The following is a 22,427-nucleotide window of genomic DNA, read 5'->3' as shown; positions in this document are numbered from 1 at the left end:
ACACAGCAACAAACCCATTGTTTCTGAAACCAACATATCTTAGCGATGGACAAGCTCTTCTTGCATCTTCCATAAGCTAGCATATATATGATATATCAGTACATATAGCATAGTTACACAACACATTTATTTCAACTACCCTCCTTTCTTTGCCGCATGTTCTTCTTCTTCTCCTTTCTCTTTGCTTTGACGGAATCGCCCCGCCCGTTGAAAATTCGGTGAGCGGAATGGAAGGTACTTTTTATTTTTTTTCTTAATAAATTTAAAAAAATATATAAAATTTTTGGTATTAACGGTATAACCGATATTGAACGAAAAATTCAGTATACCAAATGTTTCGGTACGATATCGGTACATGTTTCTACCATATCGATATGTTCAGTCTTCGGTACGGTACAGTATATCATCCCTAAATGAAAAAAGTTTCTAGGAGTACGCGTAAGTGAAGATAAAAACGCATTAGAAAAACACGTGCTAACCTATGGGACGTAGTGAATATATATATATAAATAATAATTATAATTTATAAAAAAAGTATCATTTAAAATTATTATAATATATATTTAATTATTTTTATCTAATACATTTAAATAAAAACTTTACTTTCACACATCAGTCAACATCATAATTTCAAACCCAAAATAATTCATAAGAACTATTCTCCAAAAAATTTCAAAACTACAAACCTCTTCCAAAACATAACAAAAGTTTGGACTTGTGCCCCAATAGGAATGGCCTACTAGTTTGTGATGAACTCGTGACATGGGACTATGATTTCAATCCCTTCATTTTTCATACATAATATAAAACACACATTTTACCCCACTAGTAACATAATCCAAAACAAAGATTTATAAACACAACAATTTATCGACAATACTCTCCCAAAACTAGTCAGCTAAATTGTACCATATATAAATTGTCGAATTCAATAATATAAGGGTACAATCGGGCGCATGAATAGAAGAATACTAAAACCGCGAATACCTTCTTTGTTGTCTGGCTTCATTTTCATTCATCCAGTCAGACAGACGCATCAAGCCCTTATAGCCCAAGTATGCCGATGCAATTGTTACGACACAAATCAAAAGAACGATAAGGATGCGTTGAATCACAGCAACAATTTTCTGCACTCAAATAAGTTTTTGTTTCATTTATTGTAAGGAAAGCATTCTTGTGCTGCTGCATATTTGGCTTGAGTAAAATAGCCATACCTGCACTTGGGAGGATCTCCCCTCTTCTTGGACCCTTTGTTTTCGCCTTCTTCGCCTCAACACATTAGCTGCTTTATCGGGCTCCTTTTCCTGCCATATAATGTCAGAGGCAGCATAGCATTCAATGAAATGTTCATAAAATAAACTCTATTAGAATTGACTTAAAACAGCTTTCAGCCTAAGAAGAAACTATCAATATTATCACTTTAAGAAATTTATTTTTTTTTAATGTGAATAGTTAGATAATCAGACACCCATGAGTAACTAAATAGTTAAACAAGAATATATGTCAAATGTAAAAAATAAAAATAAAAATAATACTCTACATTTCAATATATTTGCTATTATTTTTAATTTAGGATATCCCAAAATATAAGCAACTTTTCTTAGTTTATACTCACTTTTTCTCGTTTCCTCTTATAAATACAATTTATAAAATCATTTTAAATGAAAAGGGAAAAACAGTCAAAAAACTAATAAAAATTATACCGCGGCTCATACTAAAGCTAGCCATCTTAATGGGATAGAGAGAGTAGTATATCCGATAGAGAGCATGATCAAAAAGATCATGAAGTTAGGATTAAAGAGAAACTGGAGTCTACGTTGTTGCTTTAGGTTTGTTGTTTGCAGGTTTAAACTTTATTTATTTGGTTTTTTATTAAGATATTATAGTTTGAGTTGATAGTTTGAGTTGAAATTGCCCTGGGCTATGTTATTTCTTGCAAGTTAGGTTTAGTAGAAGTATTAAAAAAAAACTACCTAGGGTTTGTAGAAGATAATTCTTGAACTTTGAAATAAAGGAGCTGCTGGGTTTTGGACAAAAGGTTGATGCAAGATCAATCAAAGAGCGACTAGATAAACTTGAGGTTGATCAAGCCGAGATGAAGGAGAATATGAAGGCTATTAACATCCAACTAGCATAAATCTTGGCGACTCTTGCCGAATTCTCGAAGGTTATTTTGAAACCCTCAAGATCACAGCAATCGGCAACAGGTCACTGCATGGAGGACAGCATGACAAAAGAGGCTGACATGCTGTTTCTGCCGAAGATATGGCCTATGCAACCGGTAACCAACCCTAGATAACCGATGAGTCTTGTGAAACTTCTGTCCTTTTTGACGGTTCAGATCCAATAGGCTGGTTAGCTCACATCAATCAACAATTAAAAATTCATAACACTAGTCCAAAGATGAAGGTGTCCATGATTGTGATGGCCATGGAAGAAGCTGCATTGTATTGGTCTAACGCAGATTCGATACGCGTTTGAAACGCAGTCCTTTTGAACAATTGGGAGGCATTAAACATGATGGATCGGGGATGACTACGTGACTCTATTTGTTCAATTAGCGGTTTGACAAATGCACACTGCACTATCAGGGCTACTTCATGAAAGGTCTGAAGGATACGATTCTTGAAAGTCAAGGCTAACATGGGATGAGTTTTTGCAAGCATTGCTGACGAGATTTGATACGCGTTTCAAACGCAGTCCTTTTGAACAATTGGCAGGCATTAAATATGATGGATCGGGGATGACTACGTGACTCTGTTTGTTCAATTGGCGGTTTGACAAATGCACACTGCACTATCAGGGCTACTTCATGAAAGGTCTGAAGGATACGATTCAAAATTCGCTCCACCTTCTTCACTCCAGAAACTTAGAGACAGCCATGGAGTTGTCTATAAGATAATCTCTAGGTGCAGACTAACAAACACCCATATCAAAATTTAAGCAGCCTGACACCACACCAAAGCTCCATTTCCTAACAGAGGTCAACCACAAAAGATCTATAAGAAATTCTTCCAAACCTTCCGATCATCCTTATGTGGCTCAATTGGAGGCAATTGGTGAGCCAACATACCGAGCTCAATTTACCGCATCTCACCATTGGCTGAATTGCGAGTCAAGACAATGTTTTCACCGCAAGAAACCTTACACCCCAAGACATGAATGACCTTTCAAACAATTGCGAGTCATGGTAGGACAAGAAGGCAAAGAGGTCTTAGACCTTCAACTGTTCGAATATTATGTAACTACTGAGCAGATTGGACAAAAGAACAAGCAAATGCATTGATAAAAGAAGAGACCTGAGTGTTTTTTCTCTATAGAGGGCTTCTCGAGCCCACGGACTTTGTGGTTGCATGGAGTTGCACAAGAAAGTAAGGTAACAATATTAATTGATAGTGGCACTAGTCACAATTTTATTTCTTCCTTAGAATCCAATCTACGATTACCACTCGATCGTACAAAAAATTTTGTAGTTTAGTAGGGGATAGACAAAGACGGGAATCCAAAGGGTTATGCCGGGATGCAACAATCGTATTATCGGGCTGCGAGGTAATGACCGATTGTTTTGTGTTTCCCATCAACATGTAGATATTATTTTTAGTATAACTTGGTTAGCCACGTTGGACGACGTCCGAACAAATTGGGAAGCTCTGACTATGTCCTTTAAATGAAAAGACAACCAAGTAGTGCTGATGTGTGACCAAACCCTCTGTCATAATCCAATCACCCGAAAGACGTTGGGTCAAGCCCGTGAGAAAGGAGAACAAAAGAAAGATTGAATTTTGCTTAAGTAGGCAAGACAATCAATGATGAAACGACTTGGCTAAGCGTACCTCATTGCCAGTTCTCATTCTTCGACCTTGGGGATAGGGGTTCAATTCGAAGAGAGATGAAATTGATAGAGAGTAGGATCAAAAAGAGCTTGAAGTTAAGATTCCTCGGCCATTGCTTGTATATCGACGACAAAGATGAGCTCAGACTTTCTGTTCATAAGTTTATCTTTATTCATTTACTTTTCTATTAAATTATTATATTTTTAGGTAGACTTACCCTTTAGTTATTAGGTAGACTTATTTAATTTTTAGTAAGCTTTGGTAGAAGTATATAAAGAGTCTACCTAGGGTACGGACAAGATTATTCATGGTCTTGGAAATAATAAAGCGTGGTGTGTTAAAATTAACTCTCATTCACACAAACAAGAAAGTAGAACACAAAGGATTACGGCCGATAAGGGTTATCGACCTACGTCCACAAGGGGTAACCAAGAATCTTTTCTTATTACTGCAATATGAGGCGACACAAATTTTACAAGTACAAGAGGGGTATTTAAAGACTAAATTTAGGGTTAATCACAATTGGGCCCGAACTCCTAAACCCATTAGGGTTAACTACCTTAAAGAAGCCTACATTTAACAATCTCCTACTTTGAGGCTTCGAAACATCTACGCTCCATTGTACTTCTGTAAAATCCTCAGCTTCACTTGATTGCTCCGGTCTTCTCATCATTTCTCATGAAGACCATCTGAAGTCATGCATAACTTCAGCTTGTCCAGCGTCCAATTTTTGTGAACATATCTGCTGGATTCATAGCGACTGAGATGTTTTTCAACTTCGTCGTTCCTTCACTTATCAATCCTATGATAAAGTGAGATCTCATCCCAATATGCTTCGTTCTTCCATGATAGACCGGGTTTTTGACAAATTTGAATGTAATTCTATTGTCACATTGTAATGAATAATCTGTCTGCCTTTTATCCAACTCCAGGAGAAAGTTCTTTAGCCAAACTAACTCTTTGATAGCCTCAACGACTGCCATATACTCAGCTTCTGTCGTCGAAAGCATCACACTTTTATGAAGTTTAGATCTAGCTGACTGCAGTTCCTCCCACTGCGAAGATGGACCATGTAGTGCTCTTAAGCATCTCTTTGCATCCAGCCAAATCTACATCAGAATACCCTCTGAGAATTGCATCTTTGCCTCTAAAACATAACTTCATCTTGGAAGTACCTTTCAAATACCTTAGTATCCACTTGACGGCTTCCCAATGTTCTCTCTCCGGATTTGACATGTAGCGACTAACAACCCCGACTGCATGAGCAATGTCTGGTCTCGTGCACACCATCCATACATGAGGCTACCAACTCCAAATGCACAAGGAACTTTAGCCATATCTGTCTATTCTCGGAGACTGATCTTTTGTAAGCTTGAAGTAGCTTCCGAAAGGTGTGTTTCTCGGCTTAGTTTTCTCACTATTCATGTTGAACTTCTCTAACACTTTCCCGATATACTTTTCCTAAGATAGTGTCAGAGTGTCATCCTTATTTCTGATTATACTTATCCTTTGGCTGAACCTAAGTCTTTCATCTCGAATGCCTCATACATCTGTTGCTTTAACTTATTGATTTCTCTCATGTCTGCACCGGCTATCAATATATCATCCACGTAGAGAAGTAGAATGATGTAGAGACCCTTAAACTTCTTCACATAGCAGCAATGGTCCATTTCACATCTCTTGCACCCCCTTCTCATCATGAAGTTGTCGAACTTCATGTTCCATTGCCTGGAGGCTTGGTTTTAGACCATGTAAGCTTTTCTTCAGCTTGCAAACCCAATTCTCCTTGCCAGCAACCTGAAACCCTTCAGGTTGTACCATGCAGATATTCTCATCGAGATCACCATGGAGAAATGTTGTATTAACATCTAATTGCTCTAGATGTAAGCCCTCTTGCAACTACAATACTGAGAACCAATCTAATAGTGATTCTTACTACTTGAGAGAAGATTTCAGTGTAGTCTACACCCTATTCTGCTAAAATCCTTCAACTACTAAGCGAGCTTTGTACCTTTTCGACCCATCTGGTTCATCTTTGTACCTTTTCGACCCGTGTTCAGCACAATACTCAGTGAACTTTGTGCTGATGTATTCACCTCCATTATTCGATTTCAACCACTTCACCTTCAGGTTAGTTTCTAATTCACCAACAGTCTTCCATTAAGCAATGAAAACTTCAAACTTGTTTTTAAGAAAATAGACCCATACCTTTAGTGTTGAATCATCGATGAACGTTACATAGTAATTTGATCCGCCAAAGGAAGATACTGGTGTTGGTCCATAGACATCAGAGTAATCCAATTCCAACTTCTGAGCTTTCAGTGTCTGCGCCGTCTTTGCAAAAGAGACTTTCTTCTTCTTGCCAAGCACACAATGCTCACAAAACTCGGAATCCACCCTCTTTAGATCTGGAAGCTTTCCTCTTGCGACAAGCATCTTCATTCCTTTTGTGCTAATGTGGGCAAGTCGTTGTGGCCACATAACAGACGGACTTTGCTTGTTGGTTACTGCATTCGCTTCATTTTCAGAGACATCAGCCATGTATAGAGTACCCCTCTTCTTGCCTCTGGCAATTACAAGATTGCCTTTGACGACTCTCCATTGCCCTCCTCCAAATTTGGCCTTGTATCCCTGATCATCCAATTGCCCAATGGAGAGCATTTTCTTAAAACTAGGGATTACCCTAACGTCCTTCAACGTCCAGATATTTTCCGAAAGAGTCTTTAGATCTATATCACCATCCCTGTGATGTCAAAAGAATCGTTATTAGCCAAACGAACTTTACCAAAGTTACCTGTCCATAGATTATTCATCATCTTCGTGCTAAAAGTAGTATGGAATGATGCACCATAATCCATAATCCACGACTCAGTTGAATTCTCAACACAGCAAATGAGTGCATCGTCTGAGCTGTCTGTAGTGGCATTCACCTACTTTTGCTCTAGCGGTTTTGAGCACTGATTTCTAAAATGCCCATACTTTTTGCAATTCCAGCATTGAATGTCCTTCCTTAGCTTTGACTGACCCCTCCTTTTGGAATTTGATTGTCCTATGTCATTTTCCTTTTCTTTCTTTCTGCCTCTTTTTTCCGTAACAAGAGCAAAGCCTGAACTTCATCATCAAACTTAATATCCGCCGATAACAACCGGGATTGTATAGTATTGAATTCATTTATATGCGAAGTAACAAACGCACCTTTTTTTATTCTCATATTAACCAACTGTCTTATCATAAATACCTTCTTGGAAGCAGATGGCTTCTCGTACATGTTTGTCAACGTCTTCGTCAACCCATATACGGTAGTCTCTTTCAGAATGTTGAGTCCAACGTTTTTTGCTAGCGTAGATCTGATAGCAAACAGGGCTTTCTTGTTAAGGATTATCCATTCATCGTCGCTCATCTTCTTGGGACAATCCTTAACAAATCCAAATCTTTTTGGCAAAGCAAATCCTTGATTTGCACCTTCTACCAACCGAAATCTTTTCCGTCAAACTTATCAATTTTTGTTTTTTCGTCCTCATACATGATGTAATCATGCAAATACGAATTTTGCAATTTGTGGGATGCGTCGGATCAGATCTACAGAATGTTGTTGGCGATCAGGCTGCCGAGCAGACTGCGCGGGTTTGACGGCTGACGGATTTGACGCGCTGACAGGTCTGACGCTTACGGGTCTGACGCATCTAACGAGTTCTGACGCTTGCTTTTTGTTGTCTGTTGCTCTGTTCTACTGTTCTTGAACAAGTGTGACTCGTGAAAAACCTGACTCTAATACCACTTGTTAGGATTAACTCTCACACGGACAAACAAGAAAGTAGAACACAAAGGATTACGTGGTTCGGTCAATACGGGGGCAACCAAGAATCTTTTTTTATTACTACAATATGAGGCGGCACAGAATTTACAAGTACACTAGGGGTATTTAAAGATTAAGTATGGATTAATCACAATTGGGCCCCAACTCCTAGCCCATTAGGGTTAACTACCCTAAAGAAGCCTACACTTTAACATGGTGGCTTTTAGGCAAACAGTTGACTCTGTTTGATTGTTATTTGGGCAAAGGGTTAATATTGCTTGATTTTTTTATTGCTTTTATCTTATTCTAACAATATTCCTGGTAAACATAACTTTGGTTGCAATATGCATATTGGACAATCAAAAGTTAGGGTTCAAGATGAAGCGGTGGTTGGGGAGCCGAACGAGTTGAATATGGAATGATAAAAGTAGACTCTAACCACAATAAACATATAGTGGAATAGATATGCTAGCGATGTGAACTTTTAATACACCACTAATTTCAGGCATTTTCCACTTGTTTTTAAAACCGATAGAGATACTTGCATACTCGTGAAGCTCTTTGTATATATAGTCCCCCTTTGCATATGCCTTAGTTTGCACCCTCTGGTGTCTTGATTAATTTAATCTAATGAGAAAAAACGAATATCTAAAGCTATAGTTAAAATGTAATGTTGTACCTCTTTGGGTCTGGATTGACGCAAATGTAACTGTGCATCAGAGGCCTTGACTCTGCTCTTGCATTCACTGTCACAAGGAAGAAGTTCTGCTCCATATCGATTTTTAGGTATGTCTTTAGGGTCAGTACCCATACTACGATATGCAGCTTGTACTGCCTCGCATAGCCACTCCTTTTTCAAGGTCAGACATGCACAACGAACTGTTACCTGGATTTTCATAAAGCAATATCATATATCATTTCCTTGTAAAAAAATTTGGCAATGGAAGAATATCCATAGATAGTATGCCATGTGGAAAAATAAAGTTAGACCCTTCAATTATAAAACAGAATATTATATTATAGGCATTTGCGCGTACAAAGATCAAACATTTACAATCAGATGAAGTTTCAACATCTCCTTCCTGCAATCTTGTATTGTAGACAAGTATTGTAACACCCCGGTTGGCTCAAACTGAAGTGTCACCTCCACGCCACAACAGAAAACTCATTCATCAACCAACAAGTCTTACGTTGTGGCGCTAAGGCTAAAATAACCATTATAAGCAACTAATTAGAGATTTATAATCTAAAGTGCACCGGCTTATCTTTTAAATAAATAAAGTTCAATTCAAAACCATAAGTTGAGAATAATTCAAAAGGCATTAATTCCTAAACATTAATAATAAATTTCAAAAGCATTCTAGAGGATATGATAGTTTTAATTCCCCCGATGGATCATATGACGTGGATGCATCATTTAAGTATAACAAAAACACTATCACCTATAAAAAAGTTTGTAGAAAGAAGGTCAACACACGGTTGAGTAATCGCAATTAGCCAAAGATATATTAATACGGTACAAGTCATGATTCACGTGTAAATGCCACAAAATCATTTGAATAAGATAATTCAAATAAAATGTCATATATCACATAAGGATAACTCATACACAAGTCTTTTAGTGCATCCCTTATATCTCCTTTTTATTTTCAAATAATGGTGATAAACACATCACGAAGAAAGCTCCACTAGGCCTTAATTAGGGCCGGCTCGACCCGGTTTTCCTACTTTATTACTTTGTATGACATGTCACATAATTACACATAACAAGCATAGGGTTACAACCCTCAAGAAAAGCTCCACAATATATACATAAGGATTTGAAGCCCAAAGTACACGTAAGTCAATTTATTTATTACTTTGCGAGAGGCGCTAAACGGTCCACAACCATCTAGTCTTCAATATAACATACCAAGAGGGGATTGTGCGCAATTTTTCCCTCCATCACGGATGACGGCTTAAAGACCTTTTCATCGTGAATAATGGGCACCTCGGAATCACCCAAAAGGGAACCCGCCATCCCCATCCCTCGACCTAGCCCATTCGGGTTCTAATTCGATGTTAACTAGTTATCCTAAAATACCAGTATGCCCTCACGTATTTGTAAGGCACAGTGGTGGAAGGCTATGCATTATCATCCAAACAATCAACGAGTTGATCGTACTCAACGGGTAATTTCAATTACCAATTTGACCCAATACTCAACATGCTATTAGGCGAATTTAAAAGGAAGCTTTAAACTCAAACCGTTTCAATTGTCAACATTTAACCAAGCAAAAGTAGGATATTAAAACCCAACAAGTTCGGTGTAATCTCACTTTATTTCACCAAATAAACATTTGAATAATATGTCCATCCCAATAGGTATGATCTAACTTAAAAAATCATAATATTTAAACATAATCATAAATATTTTCCCAGAAGCAAAACTAGGGTTTCAAACTCATTCCACAATTCCACTATTTTCAACTTAAAATACTTTAATAATCTTCACATAAGCTCTAGGGAAATTATAATCAACTTTCTAGAAGAAATTAGCAAAACCTAACATTTTAGGGCAAATTCATTTGAAAATCATTCTGAAAAATATCAACAAAAGGGATCTAGGGATTAGAAAATATCATTTATCTAAAATTAATCCCACTTACCCCAAGAGAAAAGACTAAAATGAAGAGTTTTGGAGAAGAAAACTTCCAAGGAAAAAGAGGTGTTGGGCCAGAGGCTGATCGCTGCTTGCTGCTTTACCTCTCTTATTTTTTTTCTTTTAAGAAACATAATAGACTTGGGCCTAAACCTATTTTTTCAATTCCCTTCGGCCCAAAATGGTCCAAACACTCTAATCACTTTTAATTCAATCTAATTACCTCATTTCTTATACCAAAAGCCCAAAATAAAAATTGACAGACTCCAGTATCGGATTCCGACAAGTTCCAGCGAACTTCCGGCGATTATTTTACAGGGTATTACAAGTATGATATACAATATACACAACCGTGTTACCTTCTTAGAGCACTCCTCAGGTGACGGACAGGAGCCGGGATGACATATCTCTGGGCATAAATGTGTGCAATTTGGTAATTTCCTGCATATCCAAATGATTCTTCAGAGATGAATTTTAAAGATTTCAATATACCATACTTCCTTCATACTACAGAAACAAGACGACTAAATGTGAATTAAGTGAAAACCCAGGCAGGGGGAAATACAGTAAGAGCATGCACAAATTATAAAGCAGCCAATCGTAGCTACAGAAGGAAGCAAATTTTCGGCATACAGACACATGCACGTATATTTTATCCATATGCAGAAGGATGCAACACTAATTAACAAGAAGTAAGCCAAGTCATTCCTTTTGAACAAACCTATGATGACTTTCATTTTTCTAATAGATCTTTTATTTGTTGTTCACATAGAAGTGCTACGTGCAGCCACTAGATTAGCATTTGATCTGGTAGTGAAAGAGAACCTAGAAATATTAAAGTTAAGGCAGCCCAACAAAAAATCCAATTTAATTTTCTTTCCTGAAATTTTATTTTTCTTAATACCAAAAAATAAAACATTGGACAATAAATACCATCATTTGTTAGATTCAAGAGAAGGAAAGACAAGCATACGCTTGGTTGCAGACAATTTACAAGTAAATCCACACAATAGAGAAAACAAGCTATTCACATGGCAAGCCTATTCTCGACACTTGTCAAAACCATGATGCAGTCTTTGTTTTTCCAAATCATTTTAAGTTCCAATGAAGTTACTTAAAACATGCTCATTAAATTACCTATGGCAAGGACCCTTGCATGAGCGAACTGCCATCTGCTCTGTCTCTGACAAGCACTTGAAATATTTACACTCAAAAACATGCACCATCGACCCACAATGGCATGAACGCTTAATTAGTGCCTTGCAAGGGGGGCATTCGCCGGGATGACATCGCATGGGGCAAGGATGGGGGCACGCAGGATCTCTCTCCTAAAAGAAAGGTAACCAACAAGTTTTGTTTGTTGAGGAATTGTCTTTACTTCTCAATAATGTAGTTATAGAGTTCACATTGTGGACTTAAAAGCAAATTATTTACAAGGGAATTAAACATAAGAATATACAATAAATACGAATAATAACACAAAAGCTCAGTTAGTATATGGCACTTAAAACTCAAAGCGGATGTGAAAGGGGCCATACGAAGTATAAGATCAAAAAGAATCGTTGAGTCACAATTAATTTTTACCTTTTGACAAGGAAGATTGCATTCTTCGCAAGACTCCCCTATTTTGTCCGAAGGATGAATTTTCAGTGCATGGCACACATAAGTACAATAGTGATTCCCGCATGGGAGGGGATTCCCGCACAAGTTATCACACGAAAATTCTGTTGCCTTTGAGCAGACCATCTTAAAGAGGAAAAAAATCAAGCAATGAGGATATCCCAATAAATCATGAAGAATAAAAGGAAAGCCAAGATAGTACTGTTGGTTTTGCACCCTAAAAGAGAGTGCAAAAAATGTAAAAAGACGTTAGAAAACCTAATAGAGTGTTAGGAAACTAACCGTCCTCTCTTCTCCTATGTGGTTGCCAACACATTGCCTCACCACAGGTTCAGAGCAAGGGGGACATGATGAACCAGGAATCACTTCACTCAGTTGGTTAGACTTCTTCTTTTTGGGTTTTAAAGTAAATTCAGGGCGTGGAGGTGGTTTAGGTCCATGGCACCTACATAACACATTGAAAATAATAGAACTGATGAGGTGCTTGACCTGAATTGTTATAGGAACCACAGTTATTTAAGGCAAACCTTAATTTGCATTTGTGATTGCATGGAAATTCTTTGTCACAAATCTGGCGACATGGGGGACAAGCACCATAATGGCACCGGTGCGGCTGGAAATATGTAGACATGAGAAATTGTCAAAAGTAGAATATGTTCATGATTTAACAAGGCCAATCAATAAAGATCTAAAAGCATTTGCCATTATATACTACTTAAAGCTCATTGAAAGTCCGACAACGTAGCCTGAAGTATCCTTAAGGAATTGAGTACACATAAAACAAACAAAAATTCAACCTTGTAATTTGAGCTATGCCGGCAGAGAGGAGCTACAGGACATGGTTTTCGACACTTTGGAGGCATCTGTTTGGTTTCTGTGCCACAAGGAACCTGATCAAAATCGAATCAAATAGCACAAATTTTAAATGAATGCAGATAAAACATTCCCTATAACAGAGAACAAGAAAAAGAAAACACTTATGACTACTTGGACTGTTGGATTTATATCTCTGTTTATAGTTTAGATAGACTTGATAGAGTTAGGATTATTATGATTAAGTATTAAACTTTGTTTGTTAGATAGATTATCTACCACTGCCTATGAATATGTGTATTCTTCTTTCTTCTTCTCTTGGAATGAAATAAAATAAACTTCCCCGAATTTTCTACATGGTATTAGAGTCGGTTAGAGTTTAACCTTTTTAAGACTTAGCATCTCTGGCCACTACCTAAAACCCTGATTTAATCTCTTGTACCACTTTGAGTCACTTTTCATCCAACACCATAATCCAACCTTTGTCTGCCGGCACTTCGAACCAGATCATTGTCTTCTGCCGCATGCGCCACCACTAAAAGTCGATGATTTCTTGGTTCCGACCAATTTTCAGCCTTTGTATGGCGCCGTACATTGACATGTGCCACACCGGCGTATTCCCCACCTCGAGACACATCAAACGACGTCACTATCCGCCTTCACCACCGGGCGTGTCACATACTTGCCGTCACTACCACTATCATGTTCCGCCACCACTATTACTGGATCTTTTGTTGGCCATTACATCCATTGCTTCCTATGGCAGACTCCTTTAAGTCAATTGATACTAGACACCTCCGTATGCAATGTACCTATTGTTGCAAGACAAGTCATACTCAAGGGCGTTGCTATAGCATTCATGGACATCTTCCTTATACGGGAAATAAAGTTGCTGCTGACTCCATTACCATAAGTCATGCCAATTATGATGCATTCTTCAGTTTCAGGTATCTCGGCAGTCATCCTCCACTAGTCTCTCAATCTACATTGGGTTTATGGCCATTACATCCATTGCTTCCTATGGCAGACTCCTTTAAGTCAATTGATACTAGACACCTCCGTATGCAATGTACCTATTGTTGCAAGACAAGTCATACTCAAGGGCGTTGCTATAGCATTCATGGACATCTTCCTTATACGGGAAATAAAGTTGCTGCTGACTCCATTACCATAAGTCATGCCAATTATGATGCATTCTTCAGTTTCAGGTATCTCGGCAGTCATCCTCCACTAGTCTCTCAATCTACATTGGGTTTATGGATCATTCTTTATTCTTCAGATTCCATCCATCAAACTCACTAAACTATATTACTCTTGCTAATAGTGATAAAGCATATCCTTAAATTGTTGGTAGGGCATGTCCGTTACCTAATTTACCTTTAGAGATTGTCCTTTATGTCCTCAAAGTCCATTTAACTTTATATTTGTTAGTCGACCTAGTAAATATTTAGATTGTTCTATCTTAGTAACTAGTAGTTTCCTTGTTATTCAAGATTGGTGCATAAGATGGATGATTTGGTACCGAACATAAGTCTCAAAGGCTACATTACCTAAATGAATCTCCTTATCTATCTTCTACCCTTGCTACTGCTTCTATCAAGTCATAAATTATTCTACCAAGGCTAGCTCATCTCAATTTGTCCAAAATAAAGCGTTTATTTCCTAGTTTTTTATTGTTGTCTTCTTTACCATGTAAGTCGTGTGAGCTTGTAAATAAGTCTTGTACTACTTTTCCAATACGCATCAATAATCGAGCATTTGAACCGTTTGCATTAAGGTTATTTAGATATTTATGGTCCCTGTCATACTATTTTGACTTTATAGTTTTCAATATTTTGTTACTTCTATTGATGACTTCTCTCAATTTACTTGGGTTTATTTAATTGGAAATCAATTTGAATTACATATTATATTCAAAAATTTATGTGCTGAAATTCGTATACAATTTCATACCCCTATTAAGGTTTTAAGGAGTGATAATGTTAGGAATATTTTTCCCAATTATTTAGTGATTTTGTATCTTCACAAAGTTCATCGGTCATCTTGTCCTTCTACCCTCAATAAAATAGGGTGGTTGAGCATTCTCTTTCATTATAACGCCCCATTTCAGTTTTGGGTTGATGCTATATTTACCATATGTTCCTTATTACTCCCTACGTCCCACATATTTTGGGCACGTTAATGTAGATAAGAGAATTTAGGTAAAATATGATTAGTAAGTAATTAAGAAGTGTATTAGTAAAAATAATTATTGTATGATAAAAAATAATTATAGATTAAGATTAAGATGACTAAATAATTTAACTAAACTTAAGAAAATTATAAATTATGATATTTAAAATATGATTAAAGTGTATAATCATTTTTCCAAAAAAAGAAAAGGACAAATTATGTGAACTAACAAAAATATAAAATGGGGACAAATTTGTGGGACTGAGGGGGTAATTGTCTTCCTTCTACTACCCTAGATTATAAGATACATATTACCTCTTTTCAGCCTAATATATCCTTATATCATGTACCTCTTCATATGCTTAGTTGTACGTGTTTTGTTCATGACTATTTTCCTAGTTTGGACAAATTGCATCCTCTATCAATCAAATGTGTCTTCCTTTGGGTACTTTTGGGTTCAAAAAAGTTGTCGATGTTATTCATCTTTCACCCGTCGCTATTATTTTAGTGCAGATGTCACATTCTTTGAGTCGTTGCCATATTTGATATTTCATAGTGTCACCTTCCCTCTCACATCCATCCTCATTACCAATAGCTCCCGTTACAATAAGTTTCCCATCTAAGCCTCCACTCTAGGTTTATAGTCGGCATCCATGGCAGCATTAAGACATGCTTGCCTTACCAACGTCTACACCTAGTAATGACTTAGGATGTGGATTCTCTTAGATCCAAACACAAAGTTGCTTCCTGGACGGGGAAACCCTTGACTGATAAGGCTAGTTGGAAAGTTCAATTATCTCACTATCACCACAGATAGATCATTTTCCTTAAAAGTACGGTGATTCAGTTCTTTAAGTCTCCATGTGTGCATTTTGCGGTATATTAAATGGTCTCCCAAGAAAGGTTTACTTTTTAAAATTACGGTCACTCTGAAATTGTTGAATATTCAAATGTTGATTGGGTAGGGTCTCCTGGCGATAAGCATTTCTATCTTTGGTTATTGTGTGAGTTGGAGGTAATTTGATATCTTGTAAAAGTAATAAACAAGATGTGGTTGTGTGTTCTAATACGTACGCTAAATATCATCTTATGGCCTTAGAGACATGTGATCTTCTTTGGGTTAAACAATTACTTTGAGAACTCAAGTTCTATTAAATGACAAAGATGAAGTTAGGGTGTGATAACTAGACAGCACTGCATGTTGCATCAAACCCAATATTTAATGAACGAAAACTTTTATATCTATAGATACTAAATATATCTTCAGGTTATCAACTTGCAACCATATTGACAAAAACCCTAAGAAGTCCGAGATTAGAGTTCATCTGCAACAAGCTTGAATCGTATAACGTGTACGCTCCAGCATGAAGAAGAGTGTTAGGCTTATATCTATATTTATATTTTAGCTAAACTTGATATAGTTGAGATTATTATGATTAGATATTAGATTTCGTTTTTTAGATAAATTATCTACAATACGTATATATGTATGCATTTCTTTCTTTTTCGCTTGGAATGAAATAAAATAAACTTCCCCCATACTTTCTACATGGAGAAAATGTCTCGCGCACAAAGCACCAAATTGGCAGCATGTTTGTTTCTCAAATGCCCATTAGCTAGTCTGCCTCCAAAGCATGGATAGAGTGGTACATTTGATACCAAATAACTAGCTAGGGGAAATTTTGTTTTGTTCACAACTCATACATAACAAATTTTGATACTAGTTGGAATTTTTCATTTTTCAGCTGCTGATCCTTTTGTTAGGTTTAAGACTCTACCCACTCTAACTCTTGGCCACTTGGGCCACTTATTTGGCAGAAAAATGCCCCTCATCGAATGAACACTTGCATTTCGAAAGTGGTCCAAGGAGATATACTTGTAAGGGAGTTTTTTTACTAGAGGATCCCAGGTTTCTGGGGAACTTTTGCCTCTTTGCCAGAACCAAAGTCATTTTTTAGATTGTGGAAAATCATTTGTTTCTGCATATCATCATACTCGTGCATTTTGCTTCAAGTGGCAGGCCCTAGCTAACATGACTATCAATTCTTAAATATGGAATAGATTCATTAAAGCCATCTTATGGGAGATTTGGAATACAGTTTCTTCAATGACACCCTAAAAATTCTCCTACAATATGTAATTCCCTGTAAAATAATCGCCGGAAGTTCGCTGGAACTTGCCGGTGTCCGATGTCGAAGTTGGACAATATTATTTGGGGCTTAAATTGTTTGGGGCTTTGGTGTGAGAAATATTATAATTTGATTAAAATTAAGGATGTTAGGCTGTTTGGGCCAAAGTTGGGCCTAAAGGGAATAAAAAAATAATTAGGTATGGGCCCATGTCTATTTTATTTAAAAGAGAAGAATAGAGAGATTGAGATAACGCCTGCCAGCCGCCGCCAGCCATCTTCCTCTTCTTCCTTGAAAGTTTTCTTCTCTAAAACTCTTTCTTTTTGTCTCTTCTCGTAAGTGGGATTAGTCTTAGGTAAATGATATGTTCTAATCCCTAGACCTTTCTCTTTTCAAAATTATTTTCAAATGGGTTTGAAAACTCTAGTTTTGCGAAGATTATTATAATATTTTAAGTTGAAAATCGTAGAATTTGTGAAATGGGTTTGAAACTCTAATTTTGCCCTAACCTAGTTATGGTTTTTGGGAAAAGATTTATGATTATGTTTAAATATTATGATTTCTGAAGTTAGATTATGCTTATTGGGATTGACATATTATTCAAATGTTTATTTGATAAAATAAAGTAAGATTATAACAAACTTATTGGGTTTTAATATTCTACTTTTTGCTTGTTAAATGTTGGCAATTGGAACGGTTTGAGTTTAAACCTCTCTTTAAAATTTGTTTTATAGCATGTTTAGTATTGAGTCAAATTGGTAATTGAAACTACCCGTCGAGTCCGATCAACTCGTCGATTGTTTAGGATGATGAGGCATAGCCTTCCACCTTTGTTCCTTACGGACACGTGAGGATACCGGTATTTTAGGATAACTAACCTCGAACTAGAACCCGAATGGGCTAGGCCGAGGGATCGAGATGGCGGGTTCTCAAAAACCCCTTTTGGGGATTCCGAGGTGCCCGTCATTCACGATTAAAAGGTCTAGACCGTCATCCGTGATGAAATGATTAATTGCGTACAATCCCTTTTTGGTATGTTATATTGGAGACTAGAAGGTTGTGAGCCGTTTGGCACGCCTCGCAAACTAATAAAAAAATTGACTTATGTGTACATATAGACTTCGAACCCTTATGTACCTGTTGCAGAGCTTTTCTTTAGGGTTGTGACCTTATGTTTGTTATGTGTAATTATGTGACACGTCATACGAAGTAATAAGGTTGGAAAACCGGATCGAGCCGGCCCTAATTATCACAATTACTTGAGAATAAAAGGGAGACATAAGAGAAGAGCTAAAAGACTTGTGTGTCAGTTATCTCTATGTGATATGTGACATTTTATTCAAATTATCTACTTCAAATTATTTTGTGGCATTTACACGTGAATCATGACTTATACCGTATTAATTTATCTTCGATTAATTACGCTTACTCAACCGTCGTATTGACCCTCTTTCTACAAATCTTTTTATAGGTGATGGTGCTTCCGTTATACCTAAATGATGCATTCATGCCATATGATCATCCAGGAGAACTAGAACTACTTTATCTTGTAGAATGCTTTTGAATTTCATTTTTACTATTTAAAGACTAAAGTCTTTTGAACTATTTCCAACTTATGTTTTTTTACTCGAACTTTACTTATTGAAATGGTAAGCCTTTAATTGTAAATCTCTAATTAGTTGTTTGTATTGGTTATTTTAGCCTTAGCGCCACAACGTATGGCTCATTGGTTGATGAATAGGTCTTCCGATGTGGCTTGACAGTGACACTCCGGTTTGAGCCGACCCGAGTGTTACACAATATCTATGCCTTTCCTCCTAATTTAAATATAATTATATTTCCTTTCCCAAAAAAAAAAAAAATCACATAAAATGGTTCCATTCAAAGTATTGTTAGGCCAGCATTTGTACTAGAGGAAAACTATTAAAACTTCCGTTTCTTCTTTCATTAAAGATGCCTGTTTTTCATATAAAGCTGGACCCCAATCAACCTGAAGAGTAAACTAAACCACTAAGGGTGTGTTTGTTTGTGGGTTTTAGTTTTTTGGTTTGGATTTTTTTATAGTAAAAAGTTGAATTTGAATAGTTGTTTGGTGTGATATAAATAGAGGTTGATGAAATATTTTGAATGTAAAATAAATTTGTAGTATAATAAAAAAAGAAAAATAATTGTATGATTTGATATTTTTTTAGGGAAAAAAGAATCTGAATAGTAAAATCCTATAGTATAACCCACAAAAGAACGCAACCCAAGGGTCCCCAACTTACACAATATAAATCTATAGTTCTTGCATACATAAAGAGAATCTGATAGATCAGTGATGCAATACATCAGCTATCAAGAATAATACTTACCTCAAAATATGTCTCTCCACAAGCACAAGAAATTCTCACCGTCAATGGGCAAGGAGCACAAGCACCCCTACAAGAATCAATACAATCATCACAGGAATTGGCACATACTTTGGATACTTCCATTTATTAGCAATATCTGTTTTCCAATTTATGTGTTCTGCCTCTTTAGTTATTTTCAGAGATAGAATCCAAAACGCCACTTCAAATTCTTTTATTAGTGAAGACAAAATTATATAAATTACTCTGCAATCTCCAGAAAGCAAAGATATAACGAAAGTGATCTAAGCCAGTAGGAGATGGCTAGAGTTCTGTTCTTGATCTGAATGAATCATAGAAAGAAAATTTTAACATGTGAAAGACTACTAACATCAGCTTGTTGTTCCAACTTCCAAGAATATTATATGTTGTAGTGATCATATGAACCCTTTTTCTAACATCGGATTGCTCATTCTGTCATAATCTTCTACAGAAGTAATTATATTCTGAATGAAGCCTCCAATTCGAGAATAAGGTCCGATCTATCCTATATGTCTGTCTTCTAATACCTTTGGTCAACATAATTGTTCATTCACCCAGAAAACTCTCACCGACACGTTGAACAAAGCAAATTATAGAAGAACCTGTGGCATGGAGCAGGACACTTGTGGTTCCTACATGGAAGCCTCCGATCACAAATCTGCATCCAAAAAGTCATACCACAATTGAGTATAGTCTTCATTTCACAATCCGCCTAGCTTTAGCACATTAGCAAACCAACCTCAGAGCAAGGCGGGCAATCCCCATCGCAGCAGCGACGCTTACAAGCATGCCGTCCACAATCTCTAACTTTCTGGCACTTCCTATCACATGCCAACTCTTGATAGCAAGGAACCTATTCTAAATTCAATCAGCCATTCCCCACATCACAATTCATTCGAAACAAAAAAAAAAAAAAAAAAAAAAAAAAAACTCAAAATAACAACTTCACCTGCTTCTTCAAGCTCCCACACCTGCACGACTTTGTCACCACAGTTCTACAGGTCTCGATACACGGCCCACGGTGGCACCTCTCCGGACACCTGTGGTACCCACAGCTCAACAGTTTATCGCAAGTCGCACCGCATAACGGCACCGACACATCACAGGCCACTCCATCATACAGTTTCTTACCACAAGGGCATGCCCTCTTCCCTTGAAGTGGGCAACTCCCACACTCACCCTCATGGCATCCCCTAGCGCAAGTATGTCTTCCACAATCGAGCATCTTATTGCAAGCATTCTCACACCTAAAAACTCTATCACAACACTCTCTTTCAATCTCCACCTTCCTACATTGACATCTGTAAACCCCTTTCTTCCTACACGGCGGGCATAATCCATCATGGCAAATATCGCTACACCTGTGAGTTCCGCACTCCAACGGCTTCTTACAGACCTCGTTACAGGAGAAATCCTTGAATCCGCACCGCCGGACATCCTCCAATTTCCCGCAGAAGCACCTGGTCCGGACTAATTTGGGGCAGGCTGGGCAGGGGCCTGGATGGCACAACAGCAGGCAGAAATGTCCACAGTTGTGCTGCAATGAGCGACCGCAGATTTCCCCGCAGGAGTGGGGCAGAATCCATGGATCACGGGGCGGATCCTGAACTTTGCCGCAGAAGCAATAGTAGTACTTTGGGGTTTGGGATTTGGGGTAGTCGACGCGGCACTTAGGGCAGGGCCAGACGAGGGAATTGTCGTCGGGGACGACGGGTGCGCGCGCAGAGGCTCGAGAGGCGGCGAGAGTGGTGGACTGGTGAGCCCAGGATTGGATGCAGATGAGGTGGAAGATGGCGAAGCAGCGGGAAGAACAGGACCAGGTGGGATCGGTTGGCTTGATGCGTTCGAGGCAGATGAGGCAGGAGAGAGCGCCGGATCGGGAAGAGGTGAGGAATGATTGGATCTTTATGAGATCCTGATGTTGATCTGTGGAATTGGAGAGGTAGGATTCGAAAATGGAGGAGGAGAGATCGGCGTGGCGGTGGTGGGAGGAGGAATTGGTGTCGGAGTCGGAATTGGAATCGGAATCGGAGGACAGCTGGGCGGCGGAGGTCGCCGGCGGAAGCGGAGGCATTTTGATGGGTTATCGGACCGGAGTGAATCGGTGGAAAAGCTCAGCGGCTTATTCGGCTAGTTAAATGTCATTCATATGTTGGAATCATTAATTAAATTAGAAAATTGGTTTGAAAATTTTGGATTTATATTTGTTTTTAAGAAATTCTAAACACCTTTTTACAAAAAAAAAAAAAAAAAAAACATAATACTCCACTCCGTCTCAAAAATAGTTTATATTAAAAATATTTTAAAAATATTAAAATATCTTTAATAGTTTTGTAAAAAGATCAAAAAGTTAATTACAAAAATAAAAATTAGACTATTGTTTAGTACGGATAAAAAATGAAAAATAAAATTATTATTTTAGAACAGTAAGTAATATATTACAAATATTCCTTATTTTTTCATATTATTTAAATGGTGGCGGCTATACGGTTGAATTTTAAATTTTGGGTTAAACAGTCCTTGGTGTATTGTTTGATAGCACGTGGTATTACTACATACACCGCATTATGTATGTTAATATAAAACAAATATATCACATGAACAAAGAACATATGTTACAGTCTTAATACCACATCGTATACTGTCTAACAATATACAGTATTATCACAGACAACAATTTTAGCACATGGTATACTCTTATACATAAGGATGAAAATAGGCTAGACTGTCTTCAGGGCCTAAACCTGGCATGCATCTATTTATTTAGGGTGTGTTTGTTTGGGAGATTGGATTATAAATCCACTGTTCATCTCATTTTTTTTCTTTTAAAAATATCAAATCAAACATCTATTTTTTATTTTATATTATACTAAAAATCAATTTTACATTCAAAACATCACATCAACACCTATTTATATCACATCATACAACTATTCAAATTCAAAATTTTTACTATTCAAATCTCAACACAAAATCCAAACCCCCAAACAAACACAACCTAAAAAGATCAGGTCCAGATTTTTATTAAAGCCTTTTTATTTAAATAGAGTG

The 22,427-nt window shown here is 37.3% G+C and overlaps 1 protein-coding gene across 1 annotated transcript; it reads right to left on the bottom strand.

Annotated features, from left to right (window-relative positions):
• Positions 1 to 771: 771 nt before the first annotated feature.
• LOC127256276 (NF-X1-type zinc finger protein NFXL2) lies at positions 772 to 21,517 on the bottom strand. Its single transcript, XM_051282192.1, has 13 exons — positions 20,326 to 21,517; positions 20,116 to 20,229; positions 19,979 to 20,034; positions 19,359 to 19,425; positions 12,688 to 12,780; positions 12,418 to 12,503; positions 12,173 to 12,335; positions 11,855 to 12,016; positions 11,408 to 11,598; positions 10,630 to 10,711; positions 8,309 to 8,515; positions 1,215 to 1,304; positions 772 to 1,127 (listed from the first exon to the last, which is right to left on the bottom strand). Exons 1-13 carry the CDS (start codon positions 21,448 to 21,450, stop codon positions 972 to 974), a joined length of 2,592 nt encoding a protein of 863 aa, XP_051138149.1. The 5' UTR covers positions 21,451 to 21,517; the 3' UTR covers positions 772 to 971.
• Between the last annotated feature and the right edge of the window lie 910 nt (positions 21,518 to 22,427).

Source organism: Andrographis paniculata, unplaced genomic scaffold, assembly GCF_009805555.1.
Source record: "Andrographis paniculata isolate CXL003 unplaced genomic scaffold, ASM980555v1 Contig55END, whole genome shotgun sequence".
Taxonomy (NCBI): Eukaryota; Viridiplantae; Streptophyta; class Magnoliopsida; order Lamiales; family Acanthaceae; genus Andrographis; species Andrographis paniculata.
This window is presented reverse-complemented; position numbering and strand designations above follow the sequence as displayed.

Bases quoted from the DNA above. Each gene is read 5' to 3' on its own strand.
- LOC127256276 (XM_051282192.1), bottom strand. From the start codon at position 21,450: ATGCCTCCGCTTCCGCCGGCGACCTCCGCCGCCCAGCTGTCCTCCGAT. The intron at 12,781-19,358 runs GTAAGTATTATT...GATTTTGATCAG, and splicing joins GTGGAGAGACATATTTTGAG to GTTCCTTGTGGCACAGAAAC. The intron at 12,504-12,687 runs GTTGAATTTTTG...ACATATTTCCAG, and splicing joins GGCATAGCTCAAATTACAAG to CCGCACCGGTGCCATTATGG.